At 47.3% G+C, this 17,539-nt stretch overlaps 2 protein-coding genes across 3 annotated transcripts in view; one reads left to right on the top strand and one right to left on the bottom strand.

The window, feature by feature from the left end:
• UBR7 (ubiquitin protein ligase E3 component n-recognin 7) overlaps window positions 1–7,916 on the top strand; it is a 14,271-nt gene extending 6,355 nt beyond the window's left edge. The window contains exons 4-11 of the mRNA XM_040411663.1: window positions 1,696–1,791; window positions 2,581–2,634; window positions 3,659–3,764; window positions 4,033–4,217; window positions 4,972–5,139; window positions 5,239–5,404; window positions 6,858–6,919; window positions 7,035–7,916. Coding sequence (XP_040267597.1) covers window positions 1,696–1,791; window positions 2,581–2,634; window positions 3,659–3,764; window positions 4,033–4,217; window positions 4,972–5,139; window positions 5,239–5,404; window positions 6,858–6,919; window positions 7,035–7,127 — 930 coding nt within the window. The 3' untranslated portion in view covers window positions 7,128–7,916. The remainder of the gene's footprint in view (window positions 1–1,695; window positions 1,792–2,580; window positions 2,635–3,658; window positions 3,765–4,032; window positions 4,218–4,971; window positions 5,140–5,238; window positions 5,405–6,857; window positions 6,920–7,034) is intronic.
• A 3,793-nt stretch (window positions 7,917–11,709) lies between these two features.
• Window positions 11,710–15,606, bottom strand: SPC25 (SPC25 component of NDC80 kinetochore complex). 2 transcript variants are annotated; one of them, XM_040411840.1, is made up of 7 exons: window positions 15,528–15,606; window positions 15,073–15,248; window positions 14,896–14,961; window positions 14,490–14,636; window positions 14,303–14,407; window positions 12,634–12,732; window positions 11,710–11,920 (listed from the first exon to the last, which is right to left on the bottom strand). In XM_040411840.1, the coding sequence occupies exons 2-7, from the start codon at window positions 15,200–15,202 to the stop codon at window positions 11,790–11,792; spliced, it is 678 nt and encodes a 225-aa protein (XP_040267774.1). In that variant the 5' UTR covers window positions 15,203–15,248; window positions 15,528–15,606; the 3' UTR covers window positions 11,710–11,789. The 2 variants fall into 2 exon arrangements, with proteins under 2 accessions (XP_040267774.1, XP_040267773.1); XM_040411839.1 differs by having other exon boundaries at window positions 15,489–15,569.
• Window positions 15,607–17,539: the final 1,933 nt, after the last annotated feature.

Genomic DNA, 17,539 nt, shown 5'->3' with positions numbered 1-17,539 from the left:
CCCCCCCCCCCCCCAGTGCCTTCAGCTCCGTTCCCCCCCCCCCCCCCAGTGCCTTCAGCTCCGTTCCCCCCCCCCCCCCCCCCGTGCCTTTCAGCTTTTTTAGATTTCCACAATGTATCAGTAGAGTTCACGTGCTACGAGTCTTTTGCCGCTCTGTATTACACTTCCCACATCCCATGTATCTCCTGCATGCACAGATTTGATACGTTGTATATTAGTCTCTCTGACCAGCGCCGGAGACGTCTCAGTGATGTCAATGGTATTTCTTTATGCATACATACATGGCTTATTTGTCCATATGTCCTCGTTATATGACATGTATTTCTTTTAATGGAGGATCTTGCCGCCTTTTCAATTATCGCTGCGTTTTTATTTCCAACCGCGTTTCGAAACCGTCTAGGTTTCTTCTTCAGTGGTTCAAAGTATGGAGGGAAAATGAGAGCTTTATCTCCAGTTATACCGGTTCCGTATTATTTTAGACCCGTACTGGATCGTATTAGATCGATGTAATTACTGAAAACATGGACTGGATCAAATAGGTTTTTATGGTCTCATTCACATGCTGCGGTTTTCCATAGCAATTCTTATGTCTTCCTAAATACCAAAAATGCTTAGCGATGGTTCTACCTTTTTGTTAGTATAAAATGTTACATATTGGATAACTTATATGTTCTATTATCAGTGACATTTATACAAATATATCATCCACCTATTAATAGAAATAAATGAAATAAAAAATAGCTTCAACTCTGTATCCATATAAAAAGTCCATAAGAATACATATATATAGAAAAACACGTAAAAGACTGGGCTGGTATAGAGGTTTTTGAGTCGCCGTGTTGGTGCACTGGTATCGACATGTCGTACACTCCTACCAACGACTCCTTCACAAAAAAACAAAAATTTCCACTTCCGAATTGAGTCCCCAAGGTGCAAAGGATCCAAACTCATATATCATTCTTGATTCGTATCTAGACATCTTTGCAATAGAATCTCCCCCCTCCAATCTTTTTTTACTGACTGGATTGATTGCTGCATACCTTAGGCCAACCGGGTTACTGGCATGATGTATCTTAAAATGTTGAGAAAGGGTATGTTTCTCATATCCCTTTTTGATGTTGTTGATCTGCTCGGCCACTCTGGTTTTTAATGATCTCCCTGTACGGCCTATGTACTGTTTGGCACACGGGCATTCTAAAATATAGATGACGGCTTCGCTGGGGGGGGGGGGGGGGATGTCCTTTTTTCCTGTAGCTCTTTCCTTGTAACTGTCACAGCTTTAATGTTGACAGTGGAAGATTTAAAGGGCATCTGTCAGCAGTTTTGTACCTATGACACTGGCTGACCGGTTGCATGTGCGCTTGGAAGCTGAAGACATCTGTGTTGGTCCCATGTTCACTGCGGGTATCAGGTGGGCAGAGAAATAAGGACAAAAGAACAAACAGCAGGTGGCGCTATACAGAAACATTTTGTTGAATAACTCGCCGGCTCTAGAAAATTTTTAATTCCATGCAATTTCAAAAGAATTCAGATCCAGGTGCTGGTTTGAAAAATGTAGAATATATTTCATGGGATAACCCCTTTTAATGGGACATGACCAGTGGTGAACTCCAGGATTATAATATTGGATTATATAATCCCCTCTGTGGTCACTCTACGTTTTCTGTTTCTCATTGTGACTCGTTTCGTCCTTAGGAAAAGGAGAATCTGAATGCTGGAAATAAATACAATCAGAACTTCTTTGGCCTGTACTGCACCTGCAAGAGACCGTACCCCGACCCCGAGGATGAGGTGAGCGGCTGGAGGCACCCCGCCCTTCTAGATCATTGGAGAAAATGTACCAAAAACTAAGTAAGGCGGCGCGCACATCTACAGGAGCTGCTCCGTCAGAGAGCGTCCATGTTGCTGGATTCTATAGTTCACCGCCGGATGCCCGTTGACTCTGAGGTCCGGCGGTGATCTGGCCGCTCTCCAGCATGCCAAGTCTTAGACAAACTGTTGTATGCAGATAAGAGCCCCAAAATAAATTGGACCCCCTCCAACCTCATTCAGGTCTCTTATCATAGGCCCCCATGCCTCATATCCCATAAAATAAAAAATCCACTTAGCTCTCCTGCTCCAGACGCCGCTGCTCCTCCTGCTGTCGGCCACAGCGCAGCCGGTGGCCAAGGACCAGGAAGGGGTGAGTACAGCGCCTTCACCGCTTCCCGGCCCTCTGGTCCTAATGAGCGTTTCCATAATGGAAGCGCTCATTAGTATTCACCCTATAAGATGCAGGGAAAAAGTGTGTCTCATGGGGCGAAAAATACAGTACATACATACATTAGTGGCACAACTAGGGATCATTATAACTACAGGGGGGCACAAAGAGATAGGTGGGGAGATATCTATTTGCGCCCCCTTGTATATATACATACATATATAATCGCCCCCAGTTGTGCCCCTGCCTTCCCACTAGTGCCGATATAAAGAAAAAAAACAAAAAACTTAATCAACTTGAACATGTGATTGATGATTCGCTGCGGAATATGTTAGCGCTATATACATAAGTAACAGATTAAAAATGAATTTCTTCTGTAGGTCCCGGATGAGATGATCCAGTGTATCGTGTGTGAGGATTGGTTTCACGGCAGGGTGAGTACGAGACGTGTGGATACTCATCTAATGTCTTACTGAATCTTATTGGAAATAGCTTTTTTTTTTCTTTTTTTTTTTTTAACCCCCTTGTTGCCGTAAAGAAATTTTAAAATATTTTTTTTCCTCTCCACGAGCCATAACTTTTCCATTCACATAGCCGTATGAGGGCTTGTTTTCTGCGGTTGTATTTTTTAATGACCTTGCCCCACAGCAATACCAAATTGATATAGGGTCTCCCATGCTTCATTGCTGTTTGAGTCTTTTTTTTTTTTTGGAATTGTAATTTTTTATTAGAATCATTTTGGGGTACATGCAACTTTTATCACGTTTTTTTCTGTTAGTGTTCCGTTATAACGGAATTTTAGGACTAAATGCAGAACGGAACCCTTTATGGCTCCATTCACACGTCCGTGGTGTGTTGCGGACCTGCAAATTGCGAATCCGCAACACACCCGCCCGGCACCCCTATAGAAATGCTTATTCTTGTCTGCAGCTGCTGCGGACAAGAATAGGACATGTTCTATCTTTTGCGGAGCTGCGGAGGTTGGTCAGTGGAAGCCCCCTGACTGACTGCCGAGAGGCTTTGTGAGGGGTTAAATGACCAGGAGCGGGGGTATTTCTGAACTGTCACTGGGGGTATCAACTGTATAACAGAGGCAGCACCAACCACATATGGAGAAGGCTTCACTCCTGAGCCTGCTCCATACTCTTGATGCCATTATGCCGTAAATGTATGACCCTTTGGTAAGGGGTTAAACCCCCGGAGTTACAGCCTTTGCAGATTTAGTCGTGGGTTATCCCACTTTGAAGTGACACAAAATCGTAGCCCCCCCATAGTAATAATTTGTGACCAAGTAATCTGCTCCGTCGTTGGTCAGGATGCCATAACCTTGACCACATGTATCGCACAGTTTGACAGCAGGGTGAACCCCCTGTGAGTTTCTTATGGGGGACTTGCTTGGGATCAGCCAGCAGGATGATGCTGTGAGCGCCTGGCTTGTAACGCTGCTTTGTATTTCAGCACTTGGGCGCAGCTCCACCTGAACACTTGGAGTATCAGGAGATGGTGTGTCAGTGCTGCATGGAGCGCTGCTCCTTCCTCTGGGCTTACAGCCACAAGATCGGAGGTAAGAATCAATCTGTCATGCAAAGTATAACTGTCATTCACTGACACGACACAGGGGTACTGCATGTTTTATATAGTCGTCCCTTTCTATGTATGCTCACTTCTCCACTGAATAGACAGTTGTCACAGATTTCCTGCTGCCTTCAGTCACCACTAGGGGGAGCTCACTACACATCTAATAAGTAGAGTTTTTTTGTGCAGCGAGCTCGCCCTAGTGCTGGCTGTAGCTCTAAATAACACTTTGACTAATGTTCTGTGGATTTGTCCAGTCCCTGTAGTCACCAAGATCACCCCGGCAGAAGCTGATCAAGATGTAAAGGTTGAGGACTGTCCAGTGGAAACCACCAAGGCACAGAATGGCCCAGTTATGAAGAGTGAGGAGGAGGAGGAGAAGGAGGTGAAGAGTCTGGACGTGAAGGAGGATCCGACGTCTCCATCCACCAGTTGTGAACAGGTACCTGCTGTGTTAAAGGGAACTTCCTTTAGGGTCATTGAAACAAGTAGAAATGTTTAATGGGTTGTCCAAGCTGGGCTGAAGAATAGGGGTCCATTCACACGTCCGTAGTGTATTGCGGATCCGCAATACACCCGGCCGACACCCCAATAGAACTGCCTATTCTTGCCTGCAATTACGTTCTATTTTTTTCAGGAGCCGCAGACCAGAAGATCGGGGGGCGCGCTCCGGAAATGCGGATGCAGACAGCACACTGTGTGCTGTCCGCATCCATTCCTGCCCCATAGAGAATGAATGGGTCCGCACTTGTTCCGCAGAATTGCGGAACGGATGCGGACCCATTCTACGGATGTGTGAATGGACCCCAAGATGCATAGCTCACCTGTTTATTCCCCTGCGCTGCTGCTCCTGTCCTCCTCAGTCTGCAGCAAGGACTTGCCCATATACCCATGGGACTACTGTAACCTCACTAGCTTTAGCTGCATCCTGCCATATACCACAGAGACTGTCTGCTGCTAGAAAGGCGGGGGAATAAATGGATAAATAGTTTTTTTTGTTTTTTTTTTATCAAACTTCCACCCTACCCCAGGGCCATTTTTGCCGAACTCTGATAACCCCATAAGTTTAGCAGGTATTAGTGTTTGTTCCTCCAATTAAAGGATAAAATTAGCCTAAAAAAAATTTGTTTGTTTTTGCAGCCTGCAGTGTAAAGAAGTGAGGTTTTAATGCTAGTTGTCGTCTTATTTTTTATTAGAAACCTGTAAATGATGACTTTTCCAATTCTGTGAAAACAGAAGTGAAATCTGAGGTTAAACCCTGCAGACTCCAAGAGTACGAAGAACACCAGCCACCCAGAGCAAACGTCGCCACCTACTGGCCAAGCAACTGGCGCAGTAAACTCTGCCGTTGTGACCAGTGCATGGTATGTAGAACCCTGCGGAGCGTTCCCGGTTAGGGCCTATGAAGCTGCATTAAGTCTCCTCCAGAGCAGTTGCATCACATCGTGTTGTGCTCTCTGCAGAAAATGTACACGGAGCTGGAAGTCCTGTTCCTGCTGGATGAATATGACACCGTTCAGGCCTATGAGAATAAAGGAAAATCTGAGGAGGAGCAGCAGGAGAGAAGAGACCCCCTGATGACGGCGCTCAGCACCATGAACCGCGTCCAGCAGGTGGAGCTCATCAGCGGTAAGTGCTTTGTCTACAATACATAATCCAGGACCATGATGCTCCGTGGCAAGACGTCACCTTAAAGTGGTCGTCCTTTGTTGCGGGCAGTAACTACAGCTCAATGATAACGTTGGATTATTTAATTATGCAAACCTATTGTGTCCTGGAATTCTCCATCTTTAAGATCTGTGCTTGCTGTCAATGAGTGGGAATAATAAAAGGGTCGTCCGATATTTAAATAATTGTAGGGGTGGCGGTGCATGGGCTGAAAACAAAGGCTCGGCATTCACGTGTAATCACTGACGAGGCTACTGGTGACGTGGATGTAGAGGACACATTAAACTTAGGGCTCATGCACACAAATGTATTTTAATTTTATTTTTATTTTTTTCTGTGTCCGCTTGGTTTTGCGGCCCACAAAACCATTCACTTCAATGGGACTGCAAAAAAAAAACACTCCGTGTGCTTACTGTTTCCGTATGTCCGTTCTGCAAAAAAATAGCACGTCTCTTATTGTCCGCATTATGGACAAGGATAGGACTGTTAGGGGCCAGATGTTCCGCGTAATGCGCACAGCCATTATCTGTTTGTCGGACACACAAAACATCCAACGGTCTTGTGCATGAGCCCTTAAAAGGGTTGTCCAAGTTATATTTATTGATGACCTATCCTCAGGATAGGTCATCAATATCAGATCGGCGGGGGTCCGACACCCGGAATCCCCGCCGATCAGCTGTTTGAAGAGGAGGCGCGCGCCGTGCCAGCGCTGCCTCCTCTTCACTGTTTACCTTCTCGCGGTCGCCTCTGCAGCGGTGAGCAGGTGTAATTACACCCAAGCCGTCCCATTAATTTCAATGGTACGGATCTCTCCTATACAAGTGTATGAGAACGATACGTCCCATTGAAATGAATGGGACGGTTAGGATTAATTACACCTGCTCACCGCTGCAGAGGCGACGGCGAGAAGGTAAACTGTGAAGAGGAGGCAGCGCTGGCACGGTGCGCACCTCCTCTTCAAACAGCTGATCGGCGGGGGTGCCGGGTGTCGGACCCCCGCCGATCTGATATTAATGACCAATCCTGAGGATAGGTCATCAATAAATATAACTTGGACAACCCCTTTAAAGTGTGGCAGGGATGAGAGGCACCATGCTTTTCATATGGTCTTTATTAACAATTTTCAGCCGTTTGATACAGGGGTTAAAAGAAAATCTGACTGCAGAGTATCGCAACTCTCTGATCTTCTGACCTCAAACACTTATTTAGGCCATACTTAGGATTTAGGAGATCAGAGATGAGGCTTCACATGAGCAGTCAGCTGATGGGATTGAGAATTGATACTCTGCAGACAAGGCATAATTTTTAATAAATAATATTTCTAGCCCAAAATGAGCAAAATCATAAAAAATTGCCTCAAAGGTTCATCCACCAGAAATCTCCATCAAAATAATTTATTTGTATTTATTACCAGAATATAACGACCTGAAGACAGAGCTGACAGATTATCTAAAGAAATTTGCTGAAGAAGGAAAGGTAACCTCCCCCCCCCCCCCCCCCACATACACCATTTTATCCTCCCCTCCAGATCTGAAAGCTGCTTATGTTCCTTCCACGTCATTCATGACACTACATTCTTTTTTTTCCTCAGGTTGTCCAAACCCAAGACATCCAGAAATTCTTTGAAGATCTTCGTTCTCGGAAGAGGCGGCGGCTGGATGGCATGCAGTATTATTGCAGTTAATGGGTCCGATTAAATCATACTTTATAAACCATGGCGGATGTCCCCCTCCCCCACCATCAGCACGTGTTGGGTTTTATTGTCTTTTTATACAGACAGAAGCAGTTGCTCAGCAGCCATCAATAGGATAGCAAATTTGAAATGCCATACTGTGATCAGTAATTGACTGAAACCCCCTGTTCTTTAACTTGGCCCCCAATAGTCCCATTTATGGCATATCCAAGTCTATGGTGTACATATAGCAGGACACACCCAAAAGCTCCCCCTGTAGAACCAGTCACTAGGTTTTAATTGCTTACCCCAAGATCTGAGCTTCATCAGTTGCCAATAGGAATATTACTACCCCAGCAGCAGTTGTCCGGCCTGCGGCCCTGGATGGGACGCAGTGTAGTGATATTGCGTCTTTCTGGGTGATTGATTGATGCCTGGATCTACTAGTTTTTTTGTTTTGTTTTTTTAAATGAATTATGCTGAAGTCTCTTAAGACATTTCCAGTTTTTAGGGTGTTCCCCTAAACCTTTGTGTTCTCTCTTGTAGAGATAGGGCCCCTAATTGTCGTCAGCAGATTCCTGTACAGGAAACATTTGCAGCTCTCTTGGCTCGGCTGTATCAGCTCGGCCCCCGCTGCGGCATTTTTAATGAGACTCTCACCTGCCCGCTGCTTGTGCTTCATTATGTCGCTAATCTTGTATTTTTCAGTTTTCTTCATCAGCCTCATTGCAATAAAATAGACTGAAGACTTTCATTTGCTCATTGCTTACACTGCCAATAAAAACTCAGTGTGATGAGGAAAGAATCTGAGTCATCTGTGATCTAAGGACGGAGGACTCCCTTAAAAGGGGTTCTCTGAGTATTTAGGATAGGTCATTAGTAGTGTTGGTCTAGCACCAAGGTGCTCGGGTAGAACACATCAGGGTGCTCCGGGTGCTCTACCGAGCACAATGGAAGTCAATGGGAGAACCCGAGCATTAAACCAGGCACCCCCTGCTCCGAAGAGGGGAGGGTGCTTGGTTCATAGGAAAAGGTTAGAAATTGATGGAAACACCACCGAAATGGTTCGGGGACAGCATGGGGAGGATGTCTGGATGCATCTTGGACTCCCAGGTCGCTGCTGGGAACTATGTTGTCCAAGTAGTACGCCACTTTTACAGACTGACGACAATATGCACAAAACCGAAGATAAAATAGATTTTAGAGGAAAAATTGTTAGGAAACATTATTTCCTGTATATTTACTTGTAAGTGCTGCCAAAAATTGTTCAGGTAGTGGGACTCCTACACTCATAAAGCGTATGCACTAAGGGAAAGGGCTGCCAAAAATTACAAGGAACCGGCACTCCAATACACCCATTATTACACATGAAGGAGGGCATCATACACCCTTGAAAAATTTGAAAAATTATGATTTATGGCCTGCTGGTGACCCTCAAAAACATTAGGAGCAAGGACCTGCTGGTGACCCTCTAAAACATTATGGGCGAAGGCCTGCTGATCACCCTCTAAAACATTAGGAGCAAGGGCAGATATGTGGATATAATGGAGGAGGACCAGAAAAGGGAGATTGAACCATATACCCTTTTTAGTGGTGGCAGGGGTGCATGGGAATACAATGTATTCAATACACCATAAAAGCCACATTCAAACTGCCTTTATGTTCAGCCGCTTTCCTCTGGTGGAGTAGAGAAGTCAGGGGCAATCGAGGTCTTATTCATTTTTATAAGTGTAAACCGGTCAGCATTTTCAGTTGACAGGCGGATGCGCTTATCAGTTGTTATGCCCCCAGCAGCACTAAATACCCGCTCAGACAAAAACGCTGGCGGCAGGGCAGGCCAGCACCTCCAAAGCGTAGAGCGCCAGCTTGGACACCCAGTAGTTGTAAGGCACAGAGGGATCATTGAGGACGCTGACACTGTCTGCTATGTACTCCTTCACCATCTTCCAAAACTTTTCTCTCCTTGTCACAATAGGCCATGCATCAGGGTGAGGGTACTGGCGGGGTGTCATGAAACTGTCCCAGGCCTTGGAGAGTGTTGCCCTGCATCTGTCGGAACTGCTGTGTGTTCCCCTCGTCTCCACTCCTCGGTTGCCCAAGGAACTACGTTCTCTGCAGCCAGCGTTGTCAGCTGGAAATTTTTGGAGCAATTTTTCCACAAGGACCTTCTGGTATTGCACCATTTTGCTCGTCCTCTCCACCAGAGGAATGAGAGATGAGAAGTTCTTTGTAGCTGGGGTCGAGAAGGGTGAACAACCAGTAATCGGTGTTGTCCAAAATGCGTAAAAAAAAACGCGTGGGTCAGGGCAAAGGCAGCCTAACATAAAGTCAGCCATGTGTGTCAGAGTACCAACAGGCTAGACTTTGCTGTCCTCATCAGGAGGATGACTCAATCTCCTCATCCTCTTCAGCCCATCCACGCTGAACAGACGGCATAAACCTGCTGTGGGTACTTCCCTCTGTAGCGGAGGCAACCGTCTCCTGCTCCTCATCATCATCCAATTCGTGCTGAGAAGATGAACTGAGGGTGGTCTGGCTATCACCCTGTGTAATGTCTTCCTCTATTTCCACCTCTTCCACATGCAAAGCGTCCACCTTCATTGTGAGCAGCGAGTGTTTGAGAAGACACAGAAGTGGGTCTCCCCAGCCTAACGTAGGTTGGCGGCTGGGGACAGAGTAACGCGGGACAGCCACCGCCATCAGTCTCCGGAAAGCCTCAGTGTCCACAAGCCTAAATGGCAGCATTTCCAGGGCCAGCAATTTGGAAAGGTGCGCATTTAGTGCTATGGCCTGTGGGTGGGTGGTTGGGTATTTGCGCTTTCGTTCAAAGGCCTGGGGTATGGACATCTGTACGCTGTGCTGGGACACAGAAGTGGATGTGGTCGCTGATGGTGCTTGCGAAGGTCCAGGTGCATGGTGGGAGGCATCCGAGCCTGCGTCTTGGACAGGGGATTGGCCAGCACATAACACAGGGGAAAAGGCAGTGGTGTGACCCACAGACCCAGATTGTGGACCCAGGCGTTCAGCCCACCTATTAGAGTCCTTTGATGCCATGTGGTGGATCATGCTCATTTACGGCACAGGTTGCAAATGACAATTCTTTTATCGTCCGCACTTCCCTCAAAAAAATAGCACCAGACTGCAGCACACCTGCCCCTTGGCAAGGGAGATTGCTGCAAGGGGGTGCTCCGGGGATCAGTTGGTAGCCTGTTTGGTGTGGCCCGCCTTCTCCCTTTTGACACCCCACTGCCTTTTCCAGCCTGTTGCAGTGCTGCGGAACCCTCCCCCTGACTTGTTGACCTAACAACAACCTCAGTGATTGACAACTGTGTCTCATCCTCAACCTCTTGAGACGCTAATTGCTGTTGACTTATTGGCAACTGAGTCTCATCATCATCCACCTCGTCAAACACTAATTGCCGTTCCCCACCGTCATCTTCTTGTGACTGTGGATGCTCAAGAGTTTTGGAATCAGGGCACAATATCGCCTCATGTCCTTCAAGTGTGCTTGTTCAGAGGCCCAAATCAAGGAATGGCGATGAAAAGAGCTCCTCGGAATATCCGTGTGGGATCACTTGTTTGCAAAGACCCTAAATGCTCCTTGGAACAGGACCCTCAGTTTAGGCAGAAGATTTTGTTCAGTGATGAGGCAAACTTTTATGTGAATGGTGAAGTTAACAAACAAAACCACCGCTATTGGTCTGACACTAACCCACATTGGATAGATCCCTCCAAGACTGTTGGAACAAAAAAACTTGATGGTATGGTGTGGTATATGGGTACAAAGATAGTGGGGCCATTCTTCATCAATGGAAACCTCAAGGCCACTGGATATGCGAAATTGCTACATGATGATGTGTTTCCTTCTTTATGCACTGAAGCTGGCACGTTCCAGTTTTTCCAGCAAGATGGTGCACCCACCACCACATTATGGGTGTCAGGTCCGAGCATTCCTAGATGAACAATTTCCTGGAAAGTGGATTGGTCGTCGTGGGCCAGTTGAATGGCCCCCAAGGTCTCCCGATCTGACCCCCTTAGACTTTTATCTTTGGGGTCATCTGAAGGCAATTGTCTATGCTGTGAAGATACGAGATGTGCAGCACCTGAAACTACGGATACTGGAAGCCTGTGCTAGCATTTCTCCTGCGGTGTTGCTATCAGTGTGTGAAGAGTGGGAGAAGAGGGTTGCATTGACAATCCAACACAATGGGCAGCACATTGAACACATTTTATAAGTGGTCAGAAACTTGTAAATAACTCATGAAAGAATAAAGTTAAGTTAAAACCAAGCACACCATTGTTTCTCTTGTGAAATTCCCAATAAGTTTGATGTGTCACATGACCCTCTTCCTATTGAAAAAACAAAAGTTGGATTCAAAATGGCCGCCATGGTCACCACCCATCTTGAAAAGTTTCCCCCCCCTCACATATACTAATGTGCCACAAACAGGAAGTTAATATCACCAACCATTCCCATTTTATTAAGGTGTATCCATATAAATGGCCCACCCTGTAGATAGGCACAACCTAAATTACTTGGTTGCTATAGGTTACAGCACCATATACATCACAGCCGTACATCATGGGTTATCAAGAAAGTCACAGATTTATTATAACAATACACAAGAACATGTAAAAGTACATACAAGAGGAGAGGACTAGGAGAAGGACGGATTACTTCACTTGAGTACATAATGCGGCAAAGGATTTGCGCAGGTTGGCAAGCAGCGCTGAGAAGTTCTTGGTTTCTCGTACTTTCCTCTCGTACTCCGCGATAGACTCCAGGGGAGGATCACACCCTGTAACTGCAAAGAGGATTGATGACCGTACATAAGACGTCAACATGGCCCCCCACTTGACACGTGACCCACCTCAATGCCGAGAGTAGTGCAGCCAGAGACTGGAGCAGATGCTCAAAGTAAAGCAGTGGTCGTCAGCAACTGCTAGACTATCGAGGACAGGGATGCCCAACCTGCGGCCGCCCTCCAGCTGTTGTAAAACTACAACTTCCATCATGCCTGGACAGCCTACATCTATTAGGGCACGCTGGGAGTTGTAGTTAAGCAACAGGTGGAGGGCTGTAGGTTGAGCATCCCTGATCTAGGACTACAAGGGTTGTCTGGGCTAAAGGTATTGATTTCAGATAGGCGGAGGTCTAGCTGCCGGCCCCCACTGATCACTTGTTTGAAGGGGCTGCGGCACTTGAGTCTCCATTCACTTCAGTGAGACGAACAGCTGTAATTACACTGCAGCACGACTACAAGCGAGAGGGTGCAGAGCTCGCGGCCCCTTCACACTAGTCAGTCATGGCCTGCATAGCCCTAATTCTCATAATGCCGAAAGTTGTAGTTTTAGACATACTGCATTAAAAGCAATAAGAGGTTTTGACAAATGCTTCTGAACACTGCATTTTGCAGCAATCTTGAGGTCTTATTTCAAGCTGTATTCTACAGATATAAGGAGGGGGGCGGCAAGATTTCTCGTAGAAATGATCCTGACAACTAATGATGCGACTTACGCTGATATTCCCCTTCCTTGTTAAAATAAATTATGCAGGAATACGGCTCCTCCAGGTCTTTGGGATTAATGCACCTGAAGATAAACTGTAGCCGGTCACCTGGAAAGAGAGGGTCCAGCGTCAGGTAACATTTCCTTAGAGGGTTTTATATTTACTCACAGATGACCCCATGGCTAGGGCTGCAGAAAACAATTATTTGAGAAATCGAATATTCTAGTATAAGAAAAAAAATAAAAAATTAATAGACAGTTTTCCTTTATAAAAAAAACTCAGACCCCCTGCCATCAGTCCCCAACACCCTTTGTTCCCCCCTGTGTGATCAGCCCAAGTGCATCAGTTCCCCCCAGTGCCATCATCTCCGTTCCCCCCAGTGCCATCATCTCCGTTCCCCCCAGTGCCATCATCCCCTCCATTGCCATGTCCCCCACTCCCCCAGTGCCTCCATGCCATGTGATGTCCCCCACTGCCATCAGATCAGCCCCTCTATGCCATGTCCTCCTCCCCAGTGCCTCCATGCCATCCGTCCCCCAGTGCCATCAGCCCCTCCATGCCATGTCCTCCAGCGCCATCAGCCCCTCCATGCCATGTCCTCCAGTGCCATCAGCCCCTCCATGCCATGTCCTCCAGTGCCATCAGCCCCTCCATGCCATGTCCTCCAGCGCCATCAGCCCCTCCATGCCATTTCCATCCATGTCCCCCAGCGCCATCTGCCAATCAAACTTATACTTACCTTTCCTGGCAGTGCGCCGACATGGAGTCCACAGGAGACGGACCGCATCTTTTTCCCACTTCCCGGGACCTGACGTCACACACAGAGTCAGCCAGCGCACTGATGATGTGTGCACGTAAGGCCCTGGCCACGCGGTGCAGACAGGAGGCCACGGAGCGGAAATAAAAACTTTAAAAAAGGGGCATTCTGAAGTTACCCCCTCCCTATCCAAATAGGCTATAACTATTAGACCCCTACTGATCACAAGACATGTCAAGCATGTTCACTGACACTCCAATCATCTCTATGGGACCTGTCAGAAAAAGTAATGGATGGAGTGGCAGTGCACATGCGCCTTGAACTGCGTCTTTGTGTCAAGGGGCCCCCATTCCTGTGGGGGTCCCAGTGGTTAGACTCCCAAGATCCAATAGTTATCCCCTATTCTGTTGATAGCAGAGAACTTTAAATTACAAGAATACCCCTTTAAGGTGTCTGTCCTGAGGATTGGTCATCAATATCCAAATCATCAGAAGCAGAATGGTGGCGGTCCGACATCCCCCCAACCAGCCGTTTTCTGCAGCCACTGGAACTACAGTCGGTGGCAGAAGGCTCCAACCGCGTGGGGAAGCATGCAGCTTAGCGCTCATTCACCTGAATGGGACCTGACCTGCAGTAAGCCGGTACGGCCACTACAGTGGTTGAAACTTCCTGCTCCATCCACTGTTGATTCCTGTAGTGGCTGTCAGACCCCCACCAATCGATCGATGACCTAGGTCATCAAAATCTCAACACTGGAAAACCCCTTTAAGTGAAAAATGAAATCTCTGCAACTTTCCAATACACATGGTCTTAGTTCATCTGCTTGCCATCAGTGAATGGAATTATTTCTTTACACCCACTGATCATGGCCAAAAAGGGTTGCGGTCACTCTAGTGAACAGTCGACAGGATACCCCCTCACCTTGCACTTTACGGATCTCCAGCCCCAGACGCTCCTTGAATAAAGTGGCCGACTTGTGCAGCTCCTTCAGCTTGTCTTTATTTGCTTTCTTGCTTGCCAAAGCAACTGCAAGAGAGGATAACCCCCATCATCCACCTCCCTGCTACACACACACACACGCAGCAGCAATGAGTGAGGACGGTCTTACGTTCCCTCTTGCGGGCAAGTTCTTCCCGTAACCCCTGGATGTGTTCGGACAGCTCTGCGTTCATCTTCTCGTTCTCCTTCACTTTGGCGATCTCTCTCAAGATGGTGTCCTGCTTCTCCTCGATGCGCTTGTTCTGGTTCTCAATCGCTGAAGGAGACGACAAAAGGCGAAGATCAGCGCAAAGCGTCTTACGTTATCCCCCTTATAGGCGCTTTCCAGGATTAAAGGGGTATTCTCACTTGAGACAATGGGGGGGCATATCGCTAGGATATGACCCCCCCCCATTGTCCTATAGGTGTGGGTCCCACCTCTGGGACAGAGCGGGCAAAGTGGCGGCCGGAGGACTCCGGTCCGACCACCACCAAGCGCTCTCCCACCGCGCGTAACCCGCCAACGCTCCCATTACCATCTCTGAACTCCAGGACTTTCTCGACCATCGTTTCTCCTTCTCTGCATTTTTTGGCCCAAGAATCTGGGGAAAAATAAAATAAAAAAAACACTCTTTAGGGCATTTTGGGTGATTTTTCTTGCAGATTGCACAGGAGATCAGGGAGCGACCGTTTATACGCAGCCGCGCTCTCACCGGCGAGGTTCTGCAGCGACTTCTTGTACGAGTCCTTTATCTCCTGCAGCATCATCTCCTCGCTGCTCTGGCTCATGAACCGCGTCCGGAAATCCTGCATGAAGACGTGGAGGCTCTGCTCATCGTCCATCTTGGCGGAGGGAGCGGCGTTCGCCGGAACAAAGACGGTATCTGAGCTAAAGAAGGAAAAATCAGTGGCGCAAATGTGATCATACTGGGGGCGTGTCCCAATAGCCACAGACCCCAGACCAAAGCAGTGAGGCATGAGGTCCACGGTGTCTCAGTACAGTAAGCTGCACAGTATCCAAAGTCACGTGACCCCCAGCAACGAAATGATGGCAACCCTCCCTTGAAACACACAGCAGCCCCTCAGAAAAGCATGGCAGTCCGCAGCACCCCCACATAACGACACCGACCTGTCCTCCATGCCGCCTGCACAACCCCCGTCCACTCACCCAGCTGCTCCGGCCCGGTATATGACTGAGCGCTCCCCTCCCACTGGATTCAAACGTTGCCGCTCAAGCAGCGGCGTGACGTCACTCAGTCCAGCCTATCGACTGCCTACCCAGCGCGCAGACTGGAGAATCAATCGTCCAGATTAGGCGCGTCCGCCATCTTTGTTGTGGGCAAATGCCCTATTATTGGATGATCCCTACCTGAGTATTTTGTAAGGTGGTCTGATGATAGTTACCCTGCTGGGATTCACTGTCATATGAGTTTTTATAATTTTCAGCCTAGCAATGTTTGTGGACTACAGATAACACACAGAAGGCAAAAAAAAAAGGACAGATTAAGGACCCGGTATGAAACGGTTAATGGATAGCCGGAAAATGGACACATGGATGCAAAATAGCCATGAAAAACTGACCGTTTAACCATTTTTAATGGCCCATTTTTCTGTGAATATAACCTTAGTCCCCTTTCACACGAGCGAGTTTTCCGTGCGATGCGTGAAGTGCACGCATAGCGCCCGCACTGAATCCTGACCCATTCCTTTCATTCGGTCTGTGCACATGAGCGTTGTTTTTCACGCATCATTTCTGCGCTGTGTGAGAATCGCAGCATGTTCTATATTCTGCGTTTTTCACGCAGCTCCGGTGCAATAGAAGTGAATGGGGAGTCCATGATCCAGATGCGATGCGTTTTTCACTGATGGTTGCTAGGAGATGTTTGTAAATCGTCAGGTTTTTTTTTTCATGCGTGTGAAAAACGCATTAAAACTGATTGCACCCGCACGGAAAAACTGAAACAATGAACGCAATCGCAGCCAAAACTGACTGAACGAGCTTGCGAAATAATGCAAGTTTCACTGAACGCATCCGTAACGAGGCCTTAGGCTTCTTTCCCAGGAACGTTACGGATTCTCTCAGGGTCTGTTCAGGAAAAAACGAATGGTTTTGCACCGACTTTCAGTCAGTTTTGTCTGCAATTGCGTTGAGTTTTAGTTTTTTTCACATGGGTGCTGTTATTGATGCGTTTTTCACGCGCATGAACAAAAAAAACGGAAGAATAACAATCTACATCTCCTAGCAACCATTAGTGAAAAGCACATTGCATCGGGAAACAATCCGTTTTTCACTGAAGCCCCATTCACTTCTATGGAACCAGAGCTGGGTGAAAAAAGCAGAATATAGAACATGCCGCGATTTTTCCTGAACGCAGAAATATGTGAAAACCGCATGCACACAACCGTATGTTTGGTCCACATCCGATCTGCAATTTTTGGGGATGCATTGATTTCAATTTCCGTATGTCCGTTCCGTGGCCCGGCTATAAAGATAGAACATGTCCCATTCTTGTCCGTTTCTGGTAAGACTCGCAGACACAACTGATCTTAGGGTCCCTTGTGGGAATCACGCTCCGTGTGGTGCGGTCTAGACTTAAGCACCTTTTAGACGAGCGAGTATCACGCTCCGGACTCGCAGCGAGGCTTCCGGCCTGAACTCCCAGCACTGCCGGGGTCACATAGCATTATATTGATTTATGATGTTATGTAACCCTTAGGCCTCATGCACACGAATGTATTTTCATTCCATTTCCGTTCCGTTTTTTTTTTTGCGGACCGTATACGGAACCTTTCATTTCAATGGGTCCACAAAAAAAATGGAAAGTACTCCGTGTGCATTCCGTTGCCGTATTCCCATTCTGCCAAAAAATTAGAACATGCCCTATTATTGTCCACATTACGGACATGGATCGGACTGTTCTATTAGGGGCCGGCTGTCCCGGGAATGCACACGGATGTCATCCGTATTTTTTGCGGACCGCAAAATACATACGGTCGTGTGCAAGAGGCCTGGAATGTATAGGATAATGCTGTCAGTGTAAGGCTCCATTCACACATCCGCAATTCCATTCCGCATTTTGCGGAACGGAATTGCGGACCCATACAATTCCGATCCTGAAAAAAATAGAACATGTCCTATTCTTGTCTGCAATAGCGGACAAGAATAGGCATATTCTCTTG

The sequence above is a fragment of the Bufo bufo genome, chromosome 11 (genome assembly GCF_905171765.1).
Source record: "Bufo bufo chromosome 11, aBufBuf1.1, whole genome shotgun sequence".
Lineage (NCBI taxonomy): Eukaryota > Metazoa > Chordata > Amphibia > Anura > Bufonidae > Bufo > Bufo bufo.
The sequence above is the reverse complement of the archived record's forward strand: the minus strand, read 5'-3'. Positions and strand labels throughout refer to the sequence as shown.